This window comes from Zonotrichia leucophrys, chromosome 2, assembly GCF_028769735.1.
Source record: "Zonotrichia leucophrys gambelii isolate GWCS_2022_RI chromosome 2, RI_Zleu_2.0, whole genome shotgun sequence".
In the NCBI taxonomy this organism is placed as follows: Eukaryota; Metazoa; Chordata; class Aves; order Passeriformes; family Passerellidae; genus Zonotrichia; species Zonotrichia leucophrys.
In genome coordinates, this window is record NC_088171.1 from 24,439,787 (window position 1) to 24,466,382 (window position 26,596).

At 39.1% G+C, this 26,596-nt stretch overlaps 1 protein-coding gene across 5 annotated transcripts in view; it reads right to left on the minus strand.

The window, feature by feature from the left end:
* Positions 1–5,178: 5,178 nt before the first annotated feature.
* CDK6 (cyclin dependent kinase 6) overlaps positions 5,179–26,596 on the minus strand; it is a 137,365-nt gene continuing 115,947 nt past the window's right edge. For all 5 annotated transcript variants that reach the window (XM_064704300.1, XM_064704301.1, XM_064704302.1 and 2 more), the window contains exons 6-8: positions 24,497–24,547; positions 20,515–20,650; positions 5,179–18,892 (exon numbers count right to left, since the gene is read on the minus strand). In XM_064704300.1, coding sequence (XP_064560370.1) covers positions 18,746–18,892; positions 20,515–20,650; positions 24,497–24,547 — 334 coding nt within the window. In that variant the 3' untranslated portion in view covers positions 5,179–18,745. The remainder of the gene's footprint in view (positions 18,893–20,514; positions 20,651–24,496; positions 24,548–26,596) is intronic.

Consider the following 26,596-nt stretch of genomic DNA (forward strand, 5'->3'; position numbering starts at 1 on the left):
CCAGCTCCCTCAGCCTTTTCTCCTAAGAGGGATGCTCTTGTCCCTTCACATCTGTGTAGCCCTTCGCTGGACCCGCTCCAGGAGCTCCATGTCCCCCTTCTGCGGAGGAGCCGCCGGCGGGACGAGCGCGGGACAGCCTTGGAAAGAGGAGCCCTGAAATGTAAACGCTCAATTGTGTCCTGGGGCTCTCGTCTGGAATCTGCCTCCCAGGAGAGGGCAGGATTTCGTAGTGAGAGGTTTGTCTCTTGGTCCATCTGGTGGTCAGTTACGGAGGGAACCGCAGTGTTCGCTTTTCATTTTGCCTTCCGTGGATGCATAGACTAAGGTATTATGAAATAGCAGCCCGTCCTGACATAGGATGGGACCCTATTTCTGCGGGACGGGGGAAATAAGAAAAAGAGAGGAAAACCGAAGTGTGTATTCATCCCTCGCTAGCCATCTCACTGCAAAATAAAGCATTGTAATATCGGCAGGGTTAATATTACATTAGGTTAATGGAAGTGCTAAGACAAGCCCGGGAGTTATTGGGATCTATTAACTCAGAATTTCAAATGTCCTTTTCTCAAAGCATTACCATTAAAAATTACTGCATGTTAGTCACAGCTTTGTAAAAATGGAGAAAAGTAATCACATGTTAATATGTTAATCATAGCAAGCACAAATGAGTTTTGTTACTGAAATAGCTGTCTTCATACTTGGGAAGAGCTGGAAAAATTGGTGAGCCCACAGGAATTTGTGATACAAAATTGCTTAGTAAAACCAAGAGCAGCCTGTGAGGAACTAGAAGAAAACTAAGAAAGTGACTGTACTTGATTTGCAAGTAAAATTTGTTCAGTTGCAAATTTAATTTAGTGCTCAAAATTGCAATATAGTGCATAAGGGAAATTTTATTCCTCAGAAAACAGCTGGTATGTTCTAAAACAAGGATGGCTACTTTGGAAACACACCAGGCAGAAGTTCTCCCTGAGCTGCCTAGCAATGCTGGAGAAATGCATTGAAAACTAAAGAAATAAATTGCATTAAAATACACAGAAGATGAGGAGTATTACTAAATCTATTATAATATCCTTTTCGTGAAGCATGGAGAAGTCCTTGTCCCAAATGCATGTTCAGATTTGGACCATTCTGGAATTAGCCCTGTTTCAGGTGGCTGCCCCATGGCACTGCACGCGTGTAGGCTGTCCTAGTGCTGTGGCAGCCCTGGGAGGCTCAAGAGTGGCTCAGGTTTGGAGCAGAGCTGTCTGTCTGTCTGTTCCCATACTGGCACAGCGGTCAGGCTCCGCGACTCTGGGGGCTTCACTCAGCTGAAGCAGGGAGGTAATGCCTGGGCTGCATCAAATCTGCCACGACAGAATGACTCTTCAGACATGTTTTGACCAAAGTTGAGCTAAGAGAGTTTATTCATGTCATGCTTTGTGCTGTGAGGCTTTGAGCCTGGTGCCTGGAAATAGAAAGACTTGCCATGGCAAGAAAGCAGGGGTGCAAGGTCTCTCCCTATGCAGGCACTGGGGAGGAGGGAGTCCTCTGCTAGGCACTCCACAGTATTTTAATTAAACTCCAATTAGCTTTTCTTCCCTGGGCTGGGAAGGCTTGGAAGTCCAGCCAGACAAACCAGATTTCTAAAAATGGATGAAAATACTTAGGGAAAGGACTTCTGAGTGCTAGGAGACTAAAAGATGATCTTGTTTATCAAAGGGATGGGAGGTGGAGGAGCAACACAACTGATGAGTTCAAAATGAGAACTCAGATACTGTAAAAAACTTACTTTCCCTTTTCAGTAAATGGCAGGCAAATGATAGACAAAGACAATGCATTTAAAATTATTTTTAAATGAACATTTGTTTCTATGGTGCTATCAGATGTGATACCTAGTATCATTAGATAATTTTGAGGCAAAGAGTGAAATAACTTTTATGTGGGTAATGGGAAGAGTAACATTTATACTTTTTCCTACCTTAGCATTTTGCTTACAGGATTTTTTTTTTTTAATATAATTTTCTTTTCCATAATTGGGTCTTAAGAACTCACCTTCTCACAGATGAGTGCCAGGAAGAAAATTCCCATATGAAGAATTTGTTCCATAATTGTCAAGACTGCTGGATTTTCTTCTGTGGTGTCTTGCCATGAGCACTCTCAGAGATAAAGCACCAGACAGTATCCAGATCCCTGTAGTAGCTTTTATGTAATGTTATGTATTTCCATTATTTTCCCCTTTTTTTTCACAATTAGCTGTGACTAATTTGGGTATTTGTGACTCTGGCCTCACTGCAGTTCACTTTGTGCCTGTCCCTGGCTGGACTGCTACTCATAATCTTATAATGTGCTTAAAGACAAATTCGGAATGTCACATAATGTAAAGGTAGCTTTTCATTTGTCTGTGTTGCACCTGCAGTTTGTGTAACTAATGGTTAGTTTCACGGTTCCTTCAGGTTTCCAAGGGCAGCACAAAGTTTTGATTCTAAGTTAAAAATCCTTTGAGCTTTAGGGTTTGATTAGCCTTGCAGTCATTTCTGTCCCTGTGTCAGCTTTCATCCACAAGCTGACATGTCACTGAATGCTTGAGCTGATAGTTTTTAGATTCCTGGATCTGGTGGCTGTTGGAGGCCACATTAGTAGAAGATACTTCTTCTATACTGCTCTAAAGAGAACTTAATGAACTTTACAATCAGCTGAAGCTATATTTAAGGTGTTTTGATGAGGATTTTTGGGTTGAAGTAAAACCAGAAAAAATGTAGCTTGTTTTGGAGCCTGATAAGTCATTTTGTGTTTCACTCAAAACATACACTTTTATAATTTCTATATACCCAGAAGTGTTAGTAGTCATATTTATAGTTGTGTTGATTTGGCATAGACTGATTTCTGGTAGTGGGGGACCACTGAAGTGGCTTCCCTGAGACCCTGCTAGAAACTTCCACTCTGTCCAAGACAGCCAGTCTCTGATGGCTCTGAAGATGGATATGCTGCTGGCCCAATGAGAGAGGCTGGTAATGCCTCTGTGATGATATATTTAAGAAGAAAATCAAAACAGAGCTGGGTAGTTTTTTCTCAGGGATGGTGAAGTCTGCTGCTGGGGCCATCTCAGCGAGCCTCGCGTGCCTAGTCACCCCAGGCCAGCTGTGCTGCAGACACAGGGGCACAAAGGGAGACATTAAATGGCGCCAGCGCTGTGGCGGGTGGCAGGGCCGCCTGGCTGGCAGTGAAAACACAGAGAGGAACTCTCTGGCACAGAACCTAGTTGAGATCAACCTCTCAGCACTGCAGGATCCTGCAGGAATCTTTGAACTGGCAGAACTTGTTGGCAATGGTAGCTACGGGCAGCAGTTTTTCTTCTAGTCAGAGAAGATGAGGAAGTGAGGACATGTGAGGGAAAACAACATGGTGGCACCGAGGTCAGAGGGAAAAGAAGGGGAGGAGGTGCTCCCAGCGCTGGAGCCAAGATTCCACAGCAGGCCCTGGTGAGGACCATGGTGACACAGGCTGTTCTGCATCCCATCAGGTCCATGGAGGATGCAGAAATCCACTCAGCCCATGAGATAAACACTCACACCAGAGTGGGCGGAGGCCAGAGAAAGTTGTGATCCAGTGGGAGACTCAAATGGAGAGAGAGGGTCCCTGCTTCTAGAGATAGAGGACCCTTGTTTCCAAACTAGAGCAGCCTATCCTTAGAGGACTGTACCCTGGGGACGTGTGACCCACGCCACAATAGTTTGGAAAAGACTCTTTGTGGGAGGGACTCATGTTGCAACACTTTTGGGAAGATTGCTGTTTGTGAGATTGGAGCCATGTTGGAGAAGTTCACGGAGAACTGTCTCCTACACTAATGCCTTAAGCTTTAGCTTTCATATTTTCCAGATTCTGTACTGCATTAGTATATAACTCTGAACTTCATATAATGTGTTAACAAATTCTCCTCACAGTTTAGTTAGACAAAACAATCCTTTTCCAGCCTGAGAACCAAAGACACTATTGCACCTTCAGGCCCAAACAGTATAAACAACAGCAAATTGAGGAGAGCAATCTGGGAAGACGGAACTTCTTAACTTGATGCTGTAACTGGACAATTAACCCCAATATGTAAATGGACCAAAATGTACAAAAGTGTGAAAACGTGTGATCTGTTATCCATCTTGGGTGTAGCCTTGGCCAGGCTCTTGTACTGCCCAAGGTGCATCCTTTGAAGGCCTTTCTAATAAATACCCACTTTATTCCTTTAACACTGTCTAGCCTCTGTTCCAGGCAGCGTCTCAAGGCATCAGTGGGAGGGAACTGATGGCATAGCAGTGGAAAGACTTCTCTCCCTGAGTGAACAGAAAAGGATCTCTGATGACAAACTGACCAAACCCCCACGACCCTGTCTCCCTGTGCTGTCAGTAGGAAGGAGGGAGGGATGGGGAAGAAAAAATGTGCTTTAAAGGCTTAAGGCTTATTTTGCTTCTCGTTATCTTCCTCTGATTCTGTTAATAATAAATCTACCTTATACCTTTAAATATGAACCTGTTTTGCCCTTGGAGTATTTTCTCCCAGTCATTATCTCAACTCATGAACACTTAGACATTTTTTTCCCTCTCCTCTGCCCAACTGTAGCAGAAGAGGGTAAGCAAATGGCTTTTGTGGGTGCCTGGCCTTTGGCCAGTGTCAAACCACAACAATAACCAATCAAGAAAAAGCAGTCAATCAATAAAGTGTGCTCAGCTCTTTAAAAGATGAAGATGAAAATAGCAGAATCTAAAGGAATACAAAAATACCATGCATATTTAGCACAACAGTTGGATCAAATAACGTTTGGGAAAAATAGTGCATGTCATGGACAAATGAGAGCCATTATAGCTGAATTAAAGCACAATTTCCCTACACCAAAACAAAGATTTCAGTAAAAACAGATCAGTGCTAAATCTTACAGCATCCCCAGCAACTGCAGCAATGTTTTGCTTTTGAAAGAAAAAAAAACTCTTAGATTATAACTTTTTTTAAAATGGAATTAATCATACGTAAGCAAAATACCTAGGAATGAATAATTGTGATAAAGGAGGGTAGATTTTTATAAAATTGGTATATAGTAAGGTGCTGGAAAGGGTGTGCATGTGCTTATGTTTCTGTGTCTAGTTGTGTGTGCTTGCTGATTTTCTAGAATACACAGGGTATTGAGAAAAACACTTGGAAACAAAAACTAGAAACCAACATTGCTAATTTTCTGTATTTAATATACAATACTTACTGCATTTGTATTCATTTTACATTTTTAGATAAAGGAAAAATATAGCTAGAAGGGTGAAGCAGTTTTAAATACAAAACTAATTTTTTGCCTTTTTACTTTTCAATAATTTGGGAACTAGAGAGAACTAGACACTGAAAAATTTTTATTATATTGATTTTCATACTGAACCCTCAGCACCCAACAATAAATACACAACTTTGCTTTTCTTGCACTGCCAGCAGCAAAACGTTCAGTTCCAAAGGACTGTAATTCTGATATAATACATTATTGATAACTTTCTGTGTGCCTTAATTTAATTCTGCTGTATTGACACATTAGTTTTGCAGTCAACCATCTTTACAAACTTGTAAAAGCTAAAGAATATGTTAATACGGTAAGGTGCATGCTCCGATGAACATCAATGCAGTCAACATAAAGTAGCCCCAGCTGAGGGTGTTCTTAAAGCAGAAAGCCCCATAGGGTGAAATTTGGGACACAGAACAGGCATGCAGTTAGATCAAAGGGCTTTGTTTGAAAGCTTGCAAAGGGAGCTCTAGAGTTTCCAAAGTGTCTGTGTTACTTCCCAGCCATTCTGTACAGCAGAAATATACTTTTTCCCAATGCATGTATGGTAATCAGCAGCTGTGCAAGAAGAGGAGAGAGTCTGCAAGATTTCCTGTACAGCAATGGTGCAAGACTTGTATATACCACAGTTCACATGCTGTAGCCCCTTGATGTCATACTGATGACTAAAAGGTAAACCAGTATATTTGAGTAACAATTCAAGAAATCGCTGTTACATTTTTCTGTACCTCTGCAGGTGATACTGTATTTCACACATAGATGATTTAAATGCTGAATGCAAAGAATGTAAAGAACGCTGACTAGTAACTGCTATTAAGCACACAGAATAAAAAAAAAAATGATGCACCTTTAAAAGAAACAGTAACACACGCACCTTTTCATGTTTGTACCCTGATTAAAAGAACGTCATGAATTTCAAGTATGAAATGATACAGTGAAATCATGTCCTGTGAATAGATATCAATGCTAGTCTAGGTAGTACAGTTTGCACTGTATAACTTTCCATCTTGCAAAACAATCCTACTGCATATGTAGGTAAAGTGACTTGAAATGCTAAAACCTGACATGCCAACTGTTGCACCGGTACGGACTGATACAATGCTGTAGAAGTCAACAGGACTATGCTGATTTTCACCAGCTGAACATATGCCCTAAGGTGAATGAAGAAACGTATTCCAAACTGCTTTGCATGCTTTCCTTGAATTAGCAAATCCTAGACAACTCCAGAGCAAAATGATATTTTATGACAAAAAAGGTGGAAAAAGAGAGAAAAGAAATAATCCAAACAGCACAGAGACTGTTTCAATTTTCTTAATTTTTTGTTTTTGTTTTTTGGGTTTTTTTAAATAAAATTATACTATATTATGAGAAATGAAGGTACTGAGAAAGATTTTGATTTGCTAATGGATGTTGGTCTGGTGTAGTATCAATTAACAAAATTACTCTGGATGTGTCTCAGAAGCTATCGTCACTGTTCATAGTATTCTGTAAACCTGAAAGCACAAGTTTAATAATGCCTTTTGAGAACATAACTTATCTTGAAGATTCTTAAACCAGTATCTCGTGAGAGTTACAAACAGGCTTAACTTGATATGACTTCTGTTAACTTCAGTGGGATTTGTCACGTGTAAAGTAGGCACACATGGAGCAGTAAGAACGGAATCTTATTTCTGGTACATTTCTGTACCAGCATCCTGCTTTTCTCCATACATCTCAATGCCACTAAGAAGTGCAGTTCTGACCTTTTGAATAAAAAAGCAATGAATAGAGATTTTTAGAGAAATAATGTAACTAGAGTTAAGATTTTTATCACACATTACAATTTATATAGTATTCTTGCTGATTTACTAAGCTTAAGTATCTTTATATAGACCTGAGCTGCCTGACACTGAAATTTGTAGACTTACAAGGCCAAATTCTTGGTTTAATTTAATTGTAGTCAGTGGAATTACAACAAGAGTAAATCATGCTAAATGATTTTAAATACTTTGACTCTCCAACCCTAATTCATTCAATTGTCCGTGCACAAAAAAACCTCCCAAAAAAACAGCACCTATGTTTGCTGTCTTTATGCTTTTGTTTAGGCAGCAATCTTACTTCAAACCCAGATGGGCAACTTTATCACTGCAGAAAACTTTCTTCAGTTACAAGATGCTGCACAAACTTGACCCCTGGTTTAAGTGTCTGAAATCAACAGATACTTGCTGGGTCTTCTACAAACAAACTGAAGCCAAAGGCAGCCTATGTAATGTTTTCTAATTTTAATTTTTCAGACATCTCCCTACTATGTGTAAAATTAGCTCTACAATAGCATTTCAAAGTAATCTAGTTATTCCTTTACATATTAAAACAAACAAAAATTCTCTAAAAAATAAAAATTGCTAAATCTGAACACATATACTACTCTAATTGCAAAACTCAATGCACAGTATGACGCGTATTTATGATTTTTTCATAATGATCTCTTTCCTCCTCTCTAAGAAGCTAGCTTCACTTCAACAACCAAAATGTATACTAAATGCAAATAAACAATAAAGCAGCAAGACTCAACACAATTTTTTGCAACTACCCTTTCACAGGACTAATGTGTTTTCATACAAAATAATACACTAAATCAGAATAGCAATAATTTAGAATAATGTCAAATAACTTGAAGATAAATGTGTCCACATTTTCAATAAACACAGACCCCATTCACTGGTGTCTTGGTGCTTTATTAACCATGTGTCCTCACAATTAAAGTCAGTTCCTAGAGGAAAGCCTTTTTCTGCAAATACTTTTTGTGAGCAACTACACTCCCACGAGTAAGCCCTCTCTGCTCTGTGAGACTGCTCAGCTGAAGTACAGTATTCATGTCTTTGCAGATTTAGTCCTTCAGACTGAAGAGTATCAAGTTAGTGAGGAAGTACAAATACACACTGTAACACAGAAAGTAGAAGACAGACATACAGACGAAAGCACCCTGTGATGCCTTTGGGCGTTATAATATAAACATCACTTCCAAAGTATACAGTTCCAACTTGTAACACAGCATTTTGAAGGTATAATTTTTCTTTAACTAGAGCATTCAAAGACATTATACTTTTAAAGCTGTTCAAAGTAACGCAGCAAAATATTGTATTAACAATAAATTCATATGAAATTCAAGGGCACATATAGACCACTTAAATGAATTGGAATGAAATGGACCACAAATACATTAATCTGAATCCTTGTAAAGAATTTACAAGGAAATTAAAGACTGCAAGGAACGAATCAATGTTCATCTGTGGTCTTGGCTTCAGTGCCAAAATGATTCAGCATTGTGCAGAAAACAGATTCTATTGGAAAAAGAAATGGCACCTTTTTATTTTCCCTATCCTAAGTGTTTTAAAATGTATTTCTTTCCCTAGCAGAAGGGACTGCCTTGCCTATGAATGGTGCCTGGCTAGGAGTCCTTGAGACTCTTTCAGTCTGTGTGTCAACTGAATTTGCTCTCACTTCTCACCGAAAAGCACCATCATAATGTAAACTTTGTTTGCTCACATTGCTGTGACTCCAAATGGGCTGTAGGAAGGGAGTTCAAACTCCTGGCAAAGAGATTTTGAACACTGTGGAGAAAGACAGGTTTTTAACAGTGCTTAATGAAAAGGCAGATGCTGTGGATATTGAATTGTTTGTTGAAACTAAACAGAGACAACTTCACTCTCATGACCAGTGACGAGACTCAAAGCTGAGCCAGGGAAGGTTTAAGTTGGATATCAGGAAAAGGTTTTTCACCCAGAGGGTGACTGGGCACTGGAACAGACTCCCCTGGGAAGTGGTCACAGCACCAAGCCTGGTTCAGATAGAGTTCTAGAGGTATTTGGACAACACTCTTAGGCACATGGTGTGATTCCTGGAGTTGGACTCAATGATCCTGATAGGTCCCTTCCAACTCAGCATTACGATTCCCTTAATATTGACCACCACAGAATGATCAAGATTTTCTGACTGCTGGCCTTCTCTCTTTTTGAAATGGTAAACTATGAGGTAATGCTTTTCTTTTCAACTTACTACACACAATAGGAAGGAGAATGGCAGTGGGGAGGTGAAATAAATCAAATCAAAACAAAACAGAGCTAGAACACCACATGGTTGCTAGACACCTAAAGAGAAAAAGCCTCTAATCTCATGATACTGCACCCCTTTGATCATGTTCTGATAGGTAACTTCAATTCAAAATGTGCATGGCAACCAATACTTTCACACAAGCACATCCCCCTTGAGCTTACATGAAGCCACCTTCAACAGCCTCACATCCACAAACGTCTTGCCAGCATCCAATTTCTGAAGTACACTTTGTTGTACCCATGGTTACAGCCACTGTTCTTAGAAGGGACTCCAATAAAGTCCCTGCAAAAAATCATGGTGGATTTGGGCCTTGATAGAAAAACACTCATTTAACTAGCATGCTGCAGACTCAGGCTACGTTTTAAACCCAGTTTGGTGGGTTATTCTCTTTCACAGATGAAGGATGACTGTTTGACATGCATATCATCCACCTGGAATACAACATTTTGTCTTTTCCCACAGAATGTCCATAATTCAGTATCGTCCCTTTTGTGCAGTGGGAGAGTTTTCTTAGGGGAGTTCTTATATCACTGCTGTTTAAAATGCAAAAAGTAGAAGTCAGCTGTCATAGAAACAGTAAACATACTATCCCCCTTTAGATCCACGGAAGACTTTCCCTCAGGAGAGTACTTTGGTGTTTAAGGTCTGTTTGTGCTTAGCACTTGTGTACAGGGCTCTGTACTTTACACTGCCATAGCCAAAAGGGAAGGAATGAGCTTGATTATCTACATGAGCTTGATTATCTACATGAACACAACCTATCTTGAGAGCTGGGGACTGTTTCACAGTTGCTCCACCCAGTGCTGGGAGGAATCTTCTTCCTGGGAATAGGCATCTTGGGGAAAGTGAGGGGAAGCAGGGCAAGCAGTTGGAGGCTGGCATTTCTAGTCTTGTATCCATCAAAAGCTTCTGTATAACAGGGGCATCATTGTGTGTTCATGTAAAAATGTGATCACAGACAGTTGTTCAGGGATCTTCTGTATTTAGTAAATGATCTTCTGAATCCAAAATTGTTTTTCCTGATCAACTGGACATTATGTTCAATCTAATCTATTCTAGCTTATTGCTTTGCTTAAACCAAAAAGTGTGAAAGTAGCACACATTTTGCCATATTCTATTGTACTACTTCCCTGTTTCTAATGAGAAGCAAGGAAAAACTAGAGTACAAATCACTGGCTGGCCAAGACTGGAAGCTTGGAGTCACAAGGCAGTAATTTAGCTCACAGCTACTTCAGTGGTAGTGGAAGAACCAGCAGAGTCAGATACAAATTATAGGTAATTGCTGCTGCAGTGAGAGGAAGCAGGAAAGCTGGAAAACTGCTGAGGAATAGACTCCTCAAGGCTTCCTTCACAGTGTCACAGAAGGATGATCTGGGATAAGGAAAGGACTCCTTGAATGGCTGAGTGGTCTACCAGTATATGCATTTAACAAGAGCCAGAGAACTGTGGAGAATTAGAAGTTTCCCATGCCTGGAACTGTGAAGTTTGTCTCTGTGCCAAGCCCAGTTGCTCATGCTTAATGGAAGGACCAAAATTAGCCACTCTGTGCCAACACTTACCCTGTCACCCACGCACATAGACTGAACACAACAAGGTGTCATGCAGGCTTCCTATTCTGCATTTTTGGAGCTGACATAATAATAGTTAACAGTAGCTCTCCTGTTGGCAGAGCAGCTCAGAAAGCTCGTTCCTACTCTATAACCTACAAAAAGTCTTTTCTTTTCCCATGGCAGACGATTTTGCATTATTATTAACACTGAATGTCAGACACACTTGCTAAGCCCTCAGACTCGCCCCTATAAGATGGTGAACCATCTTACAGGATGGTTCTGGACTGATACCATGGACTGATCCAGCAAAACTTGCATGTGGATAACCTTATCAAAATCCAAGCGTGCAAAACCAAGCCATTTTGGTTGACCAAAGGATTTTCAGTTTGCAGCAGGAGTCAACTTCTAATGCAGAACATTGCACACCAACAGACACTGTCAGTGGCTCTCCTGCAGCAGAGCTGTGCATTCTCCAGTGCCTGCAGCTGAACTACAGGCACTGTCTCTGTGGACAGCTTAATCTGCTGTCAAGCTGTCTCATAAGACTTTTTTTTATATCTACCCAGAAAAAGCTCTAGCTTATGCAAAATTAAAAAAAAAATAGAGCTGTTGCTATGTTGAAGAAGTGCACTGTAACTCACGACTTGAGTTGGCATAAGTATCTGGAACCAAAATCCCGTTCCTGAGTCTTGCTTTATCATCTTATGTGACAGGAGAAAACAAAAGAACTGGAAAAAAGTCTTCTCCCTATGTTTATAAATAATTTTTCCATGTAGTCAAACTCACTTGCCAACTCTCCTGCTCTCTGCCCATTTTTTTCTCCTTCCATCACATCACTATTTTCCTCCTTCATCTAACTACTCAAAATTTATCCTAACATTAAAGAAATGGGGTTTTACTTTTTTTTTAAAAAAGGCTGAGAATTAGTATAGCATGATGTACGTGTGAAACATGGAATAAAATGAATGCTGAAAATTGATTTTAAACCCTTTAGGAGTAATTGTACAAAGGAATCTGTCAGTCTGTGAAAATTCATTTTCCATTCAGTGGCACAGACTTTCCCCAGTCTGGATTTAACATGAGCATGTCAATGCGACCAAGTATGCATGTAAACACTAGGAAAAGAAAATGTGGTTTTTTCAGGCATGTGGATGGATTCACAGAAAGTGAATAGTGTGAATGAGAATTTGGCTTGCTCAAAAGTGGACACTGAGCCTGAAAGCTTTACAACACATCCTTGTAGACACCAAAGTAAATCACAAGTTTAACATGATGTGTTTTCTCATCTCCTTTCAAACAGTACAGGTTGCTTTAGTGCAAATAAACATTTAAGTGGTAGTTTGAATAAATTCATACTTGGATGCTTTTCTTCCATAAAACCCTATCAACTTAGCAAAGTCAGTGAAAAAGTATCAGTTTCAATGCATATTTGATACACATTGATTCCATTTATATCTCTCGCATCAAAAATATGCTCCTTTTCACTCATCCTGGCAATATTTTCCAAATAGTTTCTTAAAAATCGTCTCTCTAATCTTTACCAAGTGTTTGTGGGTGCTTTTTTTTTCTTTTTTTCTTTGTTTCTTTTTCAAAGAAGGCAGTATATTTTGTCTGATCCTTCCTGGAAACAAAAAAAAATCTGCACTACTACAACCACCAACAATCAAAATACTACAGCAGAAGTTCTTTTTTCATTCTCTAGCCTTGCAGAAGTCTCATTGACATTGGGCTGCATAAACCCCATCAATTCATCCCAAAACAGATAAATATGTAATATGAAGGGGAAAAGACCATAAGGTTAAGGAGTTTTGATTTATCTTTGCTGTTTTGCACAGTCTTTCAATGAAGGCTGGAAAACAATATTGCAGAAGCTTCCACAGGACTTTTAAGTCAAAGCAAATTTTCCACTAACTTTATCAACAGTTTTTCTGGGTTTTTCTGCCCAGAAAGCAAAAGGCTCATCTAAGAATGGTGCTGGTTAATTTTAGTTTCTGATGAGTACATGAAGAACTGATGGCATCTATTCAGCCTGGAAAAATCACTTTTGAGAACAAGCTCCCACTTGACTCAGTTCTGTTTGGGTGCCTATCACTGAATTAAAAACATACACATAATTTTTCAGGAATACTTTTTAATGGAAAAATATATGAGTTTCAAGATTTTGAGTGTTACAGCTAAAGTAATGATTTTCAGCTGGTTTCTCAAAGAGTCTAATGAGCCATTTTTCATATTATTTGTGCACACTACTCTTAAGTGGTCTTTATGGTTCTTACATTGCATATGTACTGCAGATCAGTATGCAATATTTGCTAAGCTTCAAACTAAAGGGAAGAAACAACACTTGGCAAAAGTATATTTGTCAGTTCATATGTCTACATCTCTCTCCTTTTAATGGCCTAGGTAATCAGAATCTATGAGAAAGCCTCTTTCTGTTTTACATAAATTATTGAGATTTGATGGTTACAGAGTCCACTCCAGAAACTAGAATGTATTACAGCCATAATCTAATAATTTGCAAGACGCAGACAGATAATAAAATAAAATAAACAGCTCACAAATAAAACTTCAATTTGAGTTGTACAGCCTGTTAGACTGTTAAAACTGTAGATATGTTTTTGTACATCTAAACTGTACTTCCACAAAAAAAAAAGGATATGAAAATAAAACTTGGAAGTTTAAACATATAAAATCCCATTTAATTTTCTAGAGATTCTGATTTTTTTCTTCATTGAAAGTAACCTGTATACACAAGGCTTAGTAATCAACAGGAAATAAAAGTATAGCTTATTGATAGTCAGTTATTGAAGAGTTTATCTCTCTGTGAAAGTAAAAATAAATTTCTTAAATTTTCCCCCACTAATGCAGTTCGGAAAAATGCTTTTTCTAACATACTAACTTCAAGAACATAATTTACACATTAAAAAAAAAAGTGTGAAATCCTGTTAAAATCAAAAGAGCTCTTGATATTTAGAAGCAGTTTTGAAGCAATAAAATAAATATGTTAGGTTCCTAAGCTTGCAATCAATTCAAGCTTCAAGCATAAAACAACAAAATCACTCAAATAGCCTAGTAACTGCTAATTCACATTGTATATAAAAGTCAATCTATTCCTGAACCTACTGTATATGAAAAATACTAGCCAAGTGGTTCTATAAAACAGAGTTCTTAGAATAAACTTCCTCATTATTCAAATGTATCTTATATGTGGAACAAAATTAATTTATGTGGCCTTTAAAACTGAACTGTGTGGTTTCTGATTCATGTATGTATTTGACAACTGATGTGTTTTCAGTTGTGAGTCAGGTAAGTGCTCCTAGTTTGCTGGCTAGAAGACCAAACCAGCATGTTTTCTCTTTATTTTCCACATTAAAGTTGGTCTAATACCTAATGGCAGAAAGAATTATATGTATAATAAAACTCAAAGACCGTAAGCGAACCTGTGAAAAGCAGCAAGGCACAATATTTTCTTCTTATTCACCAAAACAACCACTGAGTATAAAAACCAAGTAAGAGTTATCATGCTGGAAACCCTCCCCCATGTAGAAGAGGTCCAAATACTGCATTTTAGTGATTCCTTTCATTAAAAATGCTCTGTACACATGGCCCTAAATTTAACTTTTTTTGCAAACATGACGTGCTCATTTTTTGGTGTGTTTTAGGACAGAAACAACAGGGAAAGATGCTCTATTATTGATCATTGTGGACTAATAGGCTGAAAGAAACCTGGAGCATGGGCACAACCTACACAGAAATATGCACAAATCCTATTTTTAGAATTTTACTAATCACACAGAAGGCAACAAAGGGGTACACAAAACTAAGCCTAAGCAAAGAGGTGCACAAAGTTCTTGTCTCATCACTGGTTTAGACTGTGAGACTAAAAGAAGCAAGATTTAGTAATAGGAATGGAGGGAACATTGACACTATGTGTAGCTATGGAAAATTTGGAAGAATCTTGCTGGAAATAGCACCTGTGAACATCACTGAAACCTGTTTACATAAGGGAGCTGAGGGAGACAAATGGGAAGGCTGGTGTGAGTGTGGACAGGAGGAAGAAAAAAGGGCTGCACCAGATGGATTGCTATGGTTCAGCAATTAGCACTTCACTAGCTGCTTGTGGGGTTTTTTTTCCTTGGCTATTGGGTCTGGTTTTTTTTCTGCAGAGTTATGTATTAGTGATTAAAAAGACAAAAAAAATGTTGGTGGGAGATAGAAATTTCTCCTTCCATTACCCAGAACACCCTGTTCTCTGCTAAGAAGAGCACAGTGCCTGGCTGTGGGCGTTCTAGGCGCTATACTTAATACATCTCTTGTTATTCAGCATTTTTTAGCTGCGGTTGAACCACTCCTGTAGAAGAGAGCACATACAGGTTTAGATATCATTAAGAAGAATTGCACTCTGAAGTCTTCTTTAAAGGTGTACAAAGAGTTTACATCACAGCACTTTCTTTTTCACTTACACAATTCCTACATCCTACCCATATGGCAGTACTGAGTAAAGGTACAAAAATATTAGAGCTATACCAGCAACATAAGAAGAGCAAGGGCATGGGTTTGAGCACAGTCCCACAGCTGTCTGTGCTGTCTAATTATAAATATGATTCCTGGCATGGTATTAGCCAACAACAGTGCTCTGCCCAGCCAGAGAACAGGCGTTCTCAGTTTACTAGTGTAAGTGAAGCCCCACATGGTTTGGCAGGGAAGACTGGAATATGATTAAGTCTATGGCATGTCAAATGGAATATCTTCCTGAAGAGATTTGGAAAAGGAGGTAATTTGAAAAATTGTTGGTCCTTTGAATCCAGGCCCTTGCTACCACAAGGACCCCATTAGAGAAATATTTTCCCTAACCCTGCCAAGATTCTTAGATTTCTTAGTTTTGTTCCTGCCATTCCCACTGGAAAGATGTTCCAGAATGTGACCATTAATGCAGCCCTTTGAAACTGGTCTCCTCAATGCTCTCATTTATAACCTGATCCTACTATATTAGACAACATACAGCACCATGTTGCAGAAGCTCTGCCTCTGACTCCATAAGCCAGCCCCTGTTTTTCTCTGCTGCTTGCTTAGCTCTTTGATACTATGATTGGGAAATACTGCTCCAGTAGTTAAATTCCTGGTGATTTCCACATTCTTATTAGTTTTTGAGCCAACACTAACCTTTGGCTTTAAGTATTCTCTCCCTTTCTTTCTGTTTTTACCCTAATAATTTATCTACATTCAGCAACCATATTGTCTACTTTTTAGCTTTGCTAAGCTTAACAGAACAGATTCTTATGTGGAACAGATGCACATTTCTATCTGAGAGTTTTAAGCCTAATTTGGAAAATATCATCTCCTTCTCTACATTTTCACTCTGTATTAGTTGGTGGAGAGCTCTGGGAGAGTTCCCTGAGCAGCTGCTGGGAAGCCACACCAGCTGAATGCCCTGATAAGGTATGTATGACAGATAGCTCCGTGCTAGGTAAAATGTGGAATGTTTTCAAAAGTGCTAAGCTCCATAAAAAAGCTTTTCTAATTACTACTGTTGCAAGAGTCTCCTGACTTTTGTCTCTGCTTGTTGTTCTACTTAGTGTTTAAAAATTGCTAGCAAAAAATTCACTCTGCCCCATCCTACTCTGTGAATTGTAAAAATTATTCACGCTTGGGTCCACTAACCCATACAGCAATAGGATTGGGACACCACCAGTGCAGTAGGTCTGCAGTTCCCTTTGGGTGTAGGAACAAAGAGAATGACAAAGGCAAGGCCAAGATTCGGTTTGCTGCTGTGACAGCTCCCTGGCCTTCAGCTTCCTGCTCACAGAGCTTCTGAAATTCTGACATTACAGATCTGTGATATCTCTGTGTGCTGATGCTTTGTGCATGCTCTTGCCAGGCCTAATTTGCAACTTGCCTGTTCATGCTGCTTAAGTTTTTTGCACAGGCTCATTTTGGGCTTAAAGAAAAGCACAGGCCACTGCACGCAAGCATGCAAGTGGTCCTTTGAAACTCTGGCTTGTTTAAAGTAGACTTAATTTAACCATGTATCACACATTTAAATGTCTAGCAGTAACAAAAAGCTTTATCCAGGAGACAGGTAAGACCCACTTACTATCCTAGCAGCTGACCATGACCCAGAGAGTGCAGACACCTGAAACACAGTTAACAGTGAGGGTCGCCACAGGAGCGAGAGATCTGCCCGTGAGATGGCTGCAAGCTCCCCTGTCACAGCTGGAAAAGTTACACTGCACAACTCACTGCTAAGGACCTGCTTCTGCCAAGCATGAGGATACAATGCTGGCTCACTACCCAGACAAGATGAAACAGACATGAGGAAGAGAGAAGCCTAAGGGACTGTCACAGGAGAAAGCAAAGCTGGCTGCCTCACTTAGCATCAGTTATACTCATTGGACCAATATTTTCCCCCAAGTCATGCCCAAGTAAATGCACTGAACAGCTAGGGAACAGTTTTTATGGTTCTAAAATTCTTCTTTTTTCCCAGTACAGTATTAAAAAAATAAAAGTTTCTTTTTGAAATACTGAAAATATATTTTAGTTAAGGTAAAAATACTAAATATAAAAATTTCAGGTAATATTTAAAATAACTGTGCTATAAAGGCAAGTAAATTGCTTAGTTATTTTGACATTCAATCATGGCACATTAACCTTAGTGGAGAGGCATGTGCTAGTATCCCCACATGGTGGTTTAGGAGAGAAGGTCATGCATTTCTGCACAGAAAACAGGCCTGCTTAGTAAGTGACATGTGAGGGATTTTGAGCATTAATGTTCATGCACTTGTGATGCATTGGGGGGTGTTGCAGGTAAGGCAGCACAATATACAGAGCACAATGCAGCACAAATACTTCTCTGTGCTTACTGCAGGTATAGAATTCTCTGCTTCTGAACCAGAAATATTTTTTCTACTTTTGTTTTTGGCTGACAGTGAGAACAGGTTGAAGGTGAAAATCTGTATTGATTTTCATTGGCTCTGCTCATGTCTTTTGAGCTGGACATCAGAAAATTATTTGGAATGAGATGAAGAAAATATGCTTGCAGCTGTTTCCAGGGAGGAATTATGGGTTAGATGATGGACTAAAACATGTCTGCATTTCAACACAGAAAGACCATCTGGAAATTGAAACAGTAAGAACAGGACAGTTTTCTGAAACATGCACACAAACATAGCCAGATAATAACTCGTCTGTGTATGAAAAAACCTAAAAGCTGAGACATTTATTATGATCATCATCATCACTGTTATTTTTATAGAGCAACAAAATGATAAATTAATTTATCCATGTTTTCAAGTGGGGAAGCACCTGCATATCTGCTATGAATGAACAGTAGCTGGATGTATTAACGCATGTATCAGTTAACTGCAGGTTGCAGAGATCTGGTATTTCAATGCCATTCTTTAAATGTCACAGAATAACAATAATAAAGTACCAAATCATGCTTCGGCAGCTAGAGAGAGAGAGATTGCATCGATGGCAGTGACTCGATCATGAAACACTGGCAGCATTCAATATTAGAAAGATAAAACGGCAGCAAAACTGGTCAGCAGCTTCTCTTCGTCTGGAGTTTTCCCAGGTAGATAAACAAAACAAAACCAAAACAAACATAAAGCTGCAACAGGAGCAGGTCAGAGCCCTGGCCCTTGCATTGCTCTGATAAAAGTAAACTAGATTGATTTCCAAGGATAAGCTCATCACAATCCCAAAATAAAAGATAAGTGCATAAAACCTCCAAATAATGATCTCGCTAGAACAGCTATGTGGTTTGTTTGGGACAGTGGCCTTGTCAGCTACATGTCTTGTTCATTTATGGTTCATCTTCAGTCAGCACTTAGGATGCATTCACCTCACTGGAGTTTTGGCTGGATGACACGTGACAGTCCAGATTCTCCTTGCATTTCTCCAGGTCATGGAAATATGGGTGAGAGAGGGCAACATATGCAGATATTCTTTTGGCTGGGTTGAACGCTAGGCATTTCTGAAAGTATGAAAAGAAGTTAGTTTTAACTACAATGTAAGTTACAGTGCTGTCATTGCATACATACATTAATGCATACCTCCTTCAGTTTATGATCAGTATGAGACACAACAGGGTCTCAGAAGGTGGTGCACAATCCATACTAAAACAAGCAGTAGGGTCACAGTATAGAATAAGGCCACCTCAAAAATTACATGCTAGAAAATTCAAGTACTCCCAATTTAGAAAATCACAGAATACAGGTTTTATTTAATTCACATGCACAGGACAGCCTTCATCTGCTTATGCTGTGTGTTCAGTTTCTCCCTCATCTTCCTAGCTGAACTTTGATGGCCCTCCTTCCTGATCTGTATCCCAGCCTTTGTCCAGCCAGCACTGAAATCTCCATGTATTCACCTCCATGTATTATTCTTCCTACTGTTCTTGTCTAACCAATTCCTAGTCCTACTTTCTTTTATTTTATCAGAATTTCTATCATTTCACTCCTGAAATTTAATTCAGTGACTTCCAGTTCTACTCTCCCCTTTCATCTGTGGCTCCCAGTTATCATCTCTTTTCCTAGCAGGGACAGATCTCTTTCCCACCTCACCTTCTAGGCACAGATATTAATCTCCTTCCTCCCTCCCCCCCCCATCATGCCTCACACTCACTGAGCTCTTGGCCATATATTATTCCTTCTTGTTCCTAGAACCTAACTCTTGTCCCATGTCTAGCTTCCACTTCCAGGCTGTCTGCAAGCACAACAGATTTTTCTCATAGCAGTGTTTCTCCCTTGTCATTTCAAATGGCCAGATGTAGTCCAGCTTTCTGCAGCTGGGAGCCGCCACCATGAGGACACTGCAGGGACCATCTGCTGCTGAGATAACCTTGGCCAGAGACAGCAGCTCCTGAAGAGATGCATCCAGTCTTTCAAGAACTGCACTCTACCTAGCTCACATGAATCAAGATCTTTAGAAGACCTCCAAAGAACAAATCTAACTAGATTTCAACAAGCACAGCATGAAGCAAACTGATGCAAGGTCATTCCCTATATTCCATTTCAAGACTGAATTTCAGGACTGAGATTTCTGATGTATCTATAACAATGATGGAAACAGCTGTACCAGCCCAATTCTTTTGCTTCTGTTCAGCCTTGCCATTTGCAAGAGGCAATAATTGGTGACTTCCAAGCGTAAAGTCTTCAGCATTCAGTAGAAGGCTAGCAGATGTAATCTGCCACTACAGTCTACTTCCTGCTTTATGCTGGGTCCACTACAGCACAAGAATGGCAGATCCATTTTTGTACTCACATCAGGCCAATACTGCAAGGGTGGCTGCTGCAGTGGCACTACAGGGGTCAGTAATGAGGATCTAATCACGAGGTCTAATGACAGGTCAAACAGGTATGTCTCTGACCTAGTTTCCTAATCTTGAGCTATTCTCAGTTCTGACACCTCTTGAGCCAAAGGCAGTGTGTCTTTGTGCTGTTGTTTCACAGATTAACACAAACAAACTGTCTTATCTATTTTTGACCTTTTTTTTACTAACTCCATTAAATGGAAACTTCATTTTTTCTTGGCAAGCTGCATGCACAGTGGGAGCCATGAGTCATGTGAGGCAGGGAACAACAAATGGGAACTCACAAGAAGCAAGTCTTTGCCTACTTCATCGATATCTGGTACAAATTTTTCAATAGGTTGTGCGGGTCTGGAAGTAAAGGCATTTCTTGGAAGGGCAACATCATTAGGCCAGTCCTCTTCTTCTGGGAGTCCAATTACACTGCAAAATGAAAAACAATGTTAGGTCTGAATATTTATGCAGTTTTCCCTTCATATTGATTACAATGAGTGGCATTTTATAAGTATTTTAGTTTAAATGATCTTAAATGTTTAATTCTACAGTAGTACAATAATCTCTGTGAATAGAAGCTGATAAACATATGTCCTCAATGTGCTTGGTTGAAACAATTTTGTGGGTAGCACAATTTTCTGGCCTAAGTCTCAGTTTTCTGAGTCTTTTTATTGAAAAAAAAGCTGAGTGCTTTAGAAAAAGGTTGTTTAGCTCTTGACTGGATGGTGCAACATATGTCACTCCAGGATGATTAAAAGCAGTAAGTTTCAAAGGGGAATTGCGTGCAAGGATCTTTTTTCACAAGAATAGGGACTGAGAGAAGAGTGTGGGTCAAGATGAGGGTAAGGCAATAAAAGGGATGTTTCATAATGCTTCAAAGCTCTGTGCAGTAATTGTTGCCCAAATTTAAACAATTTATTTCCTTCACAATACAGGTTTTAAAGTCTCCATTTCCATTTAGAAATAGAAAGGCACTTGAGTGTCTTTGTGGTTTTGCTTTCAATTGTATTTTAGTTTTTTTTTTACTCTTTGAAAGAATATTTTAATTTCTTTAAGTATTTTATTTCTTTGTTCTTTAAATTATGTAAGATATTTATACTTGTTAAATAATCGTGCTGAGTTCTAAAACTCAAATAAATTAAATAGGTAAATCACCAACAATGAATTATGTCTCATACATTTCACATTTTAGTCTGATGTTAATATTTGTGGGGTTGAAAACCAGTTTCTGGTGGAAATTATGAAAAAGATCATACATTACTTGTTTGGTTTCAGGGAAAATAAATTTTTATAACCTGTAAAATCGAGATTTTCAATGGAAACACTTACAGGGTAAGACAAGAAAGAACAGAAAAACGATATCACTGCTTGCACAAAGGCCAGTGCCACTAGGGAGCAGCATTGACCCTTTTTTCTCACTGAGTTTGTCACAAGACTGGGTGAGGCCTTGGGCCAACCACATGGAGGTAAATTATAGGGTACCTCAGCAAACGTAATGGAATTGCCTCACCTCTACCTATGTGGATTTCAGATTGCAATTTGGCTTACCTAAAATACCTCTGAAAATTAGTATGTCCTCAAAATAACAGCATAGTTGGAAGGGCAAAGCAATTGCAATCTCAGGACAATTAAATCCTACTACATCTGGACATATCACACCTCTTGGGAAATGCTAAGCTGAATCTGTATGAGAAACCACATTTGCCATTCATCAGGTGCAGTGTGGCTATGGGGCAGCCTCCTTGGCCATGGCAGTTCAAGCCTTTTGATTAGGTATTTCAGGATCTGGTCCCATATTTAATCTAATACAAACAGCATCAAGGATGGGAGAGTTAAGTATTTGAAATAACAATGACATTTATCTTGTCATTCAAATGTGTTTGGTTAGTCCCATTGTTTTGTACGACTGCATGGCAGAGCAGAATGGGGCAGAATAAGCACAGGCAAAGCTCATGGCAAGAAACCAGGAGGCAGCCTGTCAGAGAGGGGTGGGCTGGACAAGGCAGAGTGCAAAGGAGAGACATTTTTAGTTACACACATGTAGTACTCAAACCCCCTTAATAATGAACGTCTGAGGAGCTGCTCCCACTCTCATGGTCTGGTAGCATCACCATTCCAGTGACTAAGTTTGGGAGTAGCTCAGGAAAGTTTCACCTCCTGCCAAAGGTTCAGGCCTGGTCTTGAGAAATGCTGAGTACTTTCCACTCCCATTGATCACAATGGGAGACAAGCCTGTTCAAACCATTGCATTCAGCCTGAAATCTCTGAGGATATGCCACAAGCTGGTGGTGTCCCGGAAAGGCAAGAAAACATTTCGAGCCATGTATGAGGGATTTACTCTCATACACAGTGGAATTTTACTGACACAAATCACAATGCACATGCAAAGCAAAGGCAGACCATAGCACCATTATCTGAAAGAATACATCAGTCCAGACTGCATAGAAATCCTGAAACTTCCTTCTGTCCAAACTGATCTCTAGAATGAGTCACAACTGCAGAAAGAAACAACCCTCCTACAAAAAGAGCTAGGCCTAACTGTGGGGGGTTCTCCAGCTGTGAAAACACAAAATAAACACTATTTGGCATAACCCCTTAGAATCCAAGACAGAAACTTCTCAACTATTTAGGAAGAACAGCACAAAAGAAGCAAATCCAAACTTTCTCTTTAAGTAGATGTGCAATAAGGAATTTCTTCTAAATTTAGCACAGCATTTTCTTTTCTTAGTGAATTCTTTTCTGCACAGGTAATCTCAGCCCCTAGGGATGGAAAGATCCCTGCTGGAGGCTGCCACTAGCAGCTATGCATTAATCCTAGCCCAGTTAATTTTAATTTTCCCCTTAAATGTCACAAATGAAAGAAATCATAGCTATGTCTTTTTTTAATTGTAAAATATGTTGTATGTATCAAAGCTGCCTTCATTTAATAAAGCAGAATATTGTAGGACTAAAGTAGTAGTTTTGGCAGAAGAAGAAACAGTAAACTGTAAGGACTGATTTTTCTGGATTGGGCAGGAAGAGCTATTTAGCGCATGACAAATTAACCACACAAGTGAGTCACATACTCATGGTACGGTATGCAGGAAAGGGAAGTCAACTCTGTGAAATCAAGACCTGTAATTTAGAAACCCCACACTGAATAATGAAAATGTTTAGAAACAGATCTGTTATGATTTGAGAACTGGAAACAGGATTAAACAGAGAAAATTCATTATTTGTTCAGTTTAAGCTTTTCTTAGAAACTTTACTATCTTCTCTTTGGAATATCTTCAAGAAAATAACATTTTGGAATAATACTTCTCTCACTCTCCCTGTGCTAGCTACTTCTTTTTTCATCCAGATCCCTGTATCCCTGCAGCCCCTCTATACAGAAAGGGAAGACAGAGGTGCAGAGGCAAACAGGCATTTGCTCTCTGGATTGGTACCAGCTCTGTGTGGTTTTGATTTCCTACCTACATGATACATACATCACATCTTAAAGTTACATGCCTCTTAAAAATATAAAAATGTTCCTTAGTCTGAAGATCTTTTACAAGAAGTAATATAATTCTACTTAATTATCATATTGGTAATATCAGTAACTAAATTTTGGATGAGAAGTATTACATCTCAGAGAGTTTAGAGTCTACCTGCCTCCTAAACATATTTGATGTACCTGAAAAACACAAACTCCTAGAACTGTAAAATGGTTTTAAAATAAAATAATCTCTGAGAAAGCACATATTAAAATGCTGATATTCCTCAGTTCTCACAGTTACCTTCCAGACCAAAATACGGACTGTTAACAGGCTACACAATAGATTTTAAAAGCTAACACATTTTTTTATGTTTGGAAGTCTTTTCTGCAAAGATGCTGTTGGTAACGATCTCAGAGATTTCAGCTTTTAATGTATTCTAATGTTGTTTTCTGCAATGCACAATGAAAAAAAACAAAAAAAAATACTGTGTTTGTTTACATGAAGATAATCTCTTGCATTTAACTGTTTATGAATATGTATTAATGGTACATGCACAGTATGTTTAAGAGAGTTAAAAAGCCCAAACCCAGAAGTCTCCTAACTTCCTGATGATGGCTATCAGTTTTGCAGAACTATATTCCATGTTGCTTCCTCCTTCCATTCTGACACAGAATACACAGAAATATCATATTGCATGCCATAGCAATAGGAAATATGGAAATTCTAGTCACATTATTGCATAAAAACCTGGCAAAGAAATCTCATAGGGTTTCAATGTTAAACAGATACTGACATAAGGCAATTAGTTATTACTCACTCAAAGATTTTTCCTAGTTGATCAACATCTGAATTTCCACGGAAGAGTGGTCTGAAAAAATAAAAAAACATGTTTTTAGGATGTGACTTGCTTTAATTAATATAAATCTAAAGCTGACAGTTCCAATGTAGGGTGAAAACGTGGTGAAAACGTGGGGGTTTTTTGAGACTTCATCTTCTGCTATCTTCTGCTTCCATGCTTTATCCAGTCTGCAAGTGAACTTTTCAAGTTTCTACTGAAACGGGTAACAAAAAGGGACAGATGATATGTATTTCTGAATACACTACTTTTGAAAATTTAATTGCGCCTTTTTGCATGAATGACATAATTTTTCCTCAACTAATACTGTCCTATGAATTATATAATTAACAAAATCGCTTTCATTACAAAGAACACTAAAATAGCTGCTAAGAGAGACAAAAACAGACAATGTCATGCAATTCATTAACACATAATAACATTAGAGATTAATTATTATGAATATAAATTGAAAATTAAATTTCTTGCATACTGCATATTGGAAATGTGCTCCTAGGTTTAAGGGGTCAAATAAATGACAATGGATTCATGAAAGTCTGTAAACAATGGGGTGTGAAACGGTACAGAATTTACCTTGAAGTAGAGGAATACTTCTGCTGCATAAATAAAGATACATTCAGGAAAGAAACAAATTGTTAGGCTGAATATCCAAAGGCTTTCAAGAAAAAAAAAACAGTGACAAAAAATACTTCCAGACACACTTTTTCTTTTCAAAGTGCAATTTAAAATATTTTCACTCATCATGTATAAGATGCTATCACCCCACAACGCCAATGTAAAATATGAAATTCTGATTTGTACGGCAGTATGGCTGTATTGCCAGCTTTGTGTTGAACAACAGTGCAATTTTATGTTGAAACTCCCAAGATATTCCAACATTTTACTGACAGATGAATAAAGATCTAGCCAAGAATGAGGGATCTGTGAAGATCAGGCCACAGATGTCACGTACCACATTGGTTCAACAGATGGTAATTACTCCACGAAACACAACTCACACACACTGCAAACTGAGATAGGAACTTGGGTTGACATAGCCAGGCTGCCCTCTCTTCTGGATCTCGGCTAAGTACAGAGTATGTTGTAAAGTCATGGTTACAGTTTCTAGAACTGTTCAGCTGAAACGCAGTGACTTGACAGACAGTGCACAACCCTCTGCTTCCATGGGCAGCCTTTGGTTTGGGAGGAACACCCATTCTCCTGCCTCTCTCCACATACTCCTGTCTGAGGGAAGTCCACGTGTCCCTGTGACAGCCAAAAGCAAAATTTCACTGCTGCTTTTCACAGGTGAAGATCTCTCCCATCTAGACTGGAGAACAAAGAGTAGTCAGCTATGGTCCTTCCCCTCTCACTGCCCATATGCAGGAGCAGCTGTAGGATCTGGATCTCCTTTTGCTAACTGTGAGTTCATACTGAGAACTGGCAATTTCCGTCTTGACACTCTCGCAAAGGCACCAGAGCTCCATGTCACTGCGTGTCTTGTGGGTCCATTCCAAATACAGTAAGTGGACACAGAGCACTGAGACATTTCTTAGGCATAACAATCTCTGCAGAAATCTGGGCCATCCAGAAAAAGCAGTGAACTGGCAGACATGCTGTTCTTTCATGAACTAAGCATGCATTTTGCCTCCTTCTTGTGCTGCCATTCAGGTAATATCATATCAACTTATACTCCAAACTGCTTTGTGCAGGGACATTGAGAGAACAATTTAATCAAATCTGATTTGAAACCATCTGACATGAGATTTGATCTGATGATGTAAAATGTGGTAGCCTGTTACTTGTCCATAAAGAGGTACATTTATTTTGATTGTGAATAAATCATATTCGCAATACTTTGTTTCCCAGATACACATGGTATTTACTAACTGTAGCCACTTTCACAAGACCATTGCAACTCATACTTTGGGATTTCTGGGTTTAAGCTTTAAGGTATACAGCAATACTGGCTTCTATAAAAACACAAAGCTTAACCCACTCAGACAGGAGCATATATTTCTGCCCTAAGCTTTCAGCCTGATTTTCAGAACATTCAATAGCTACAACCCTAGCATTGCTTGT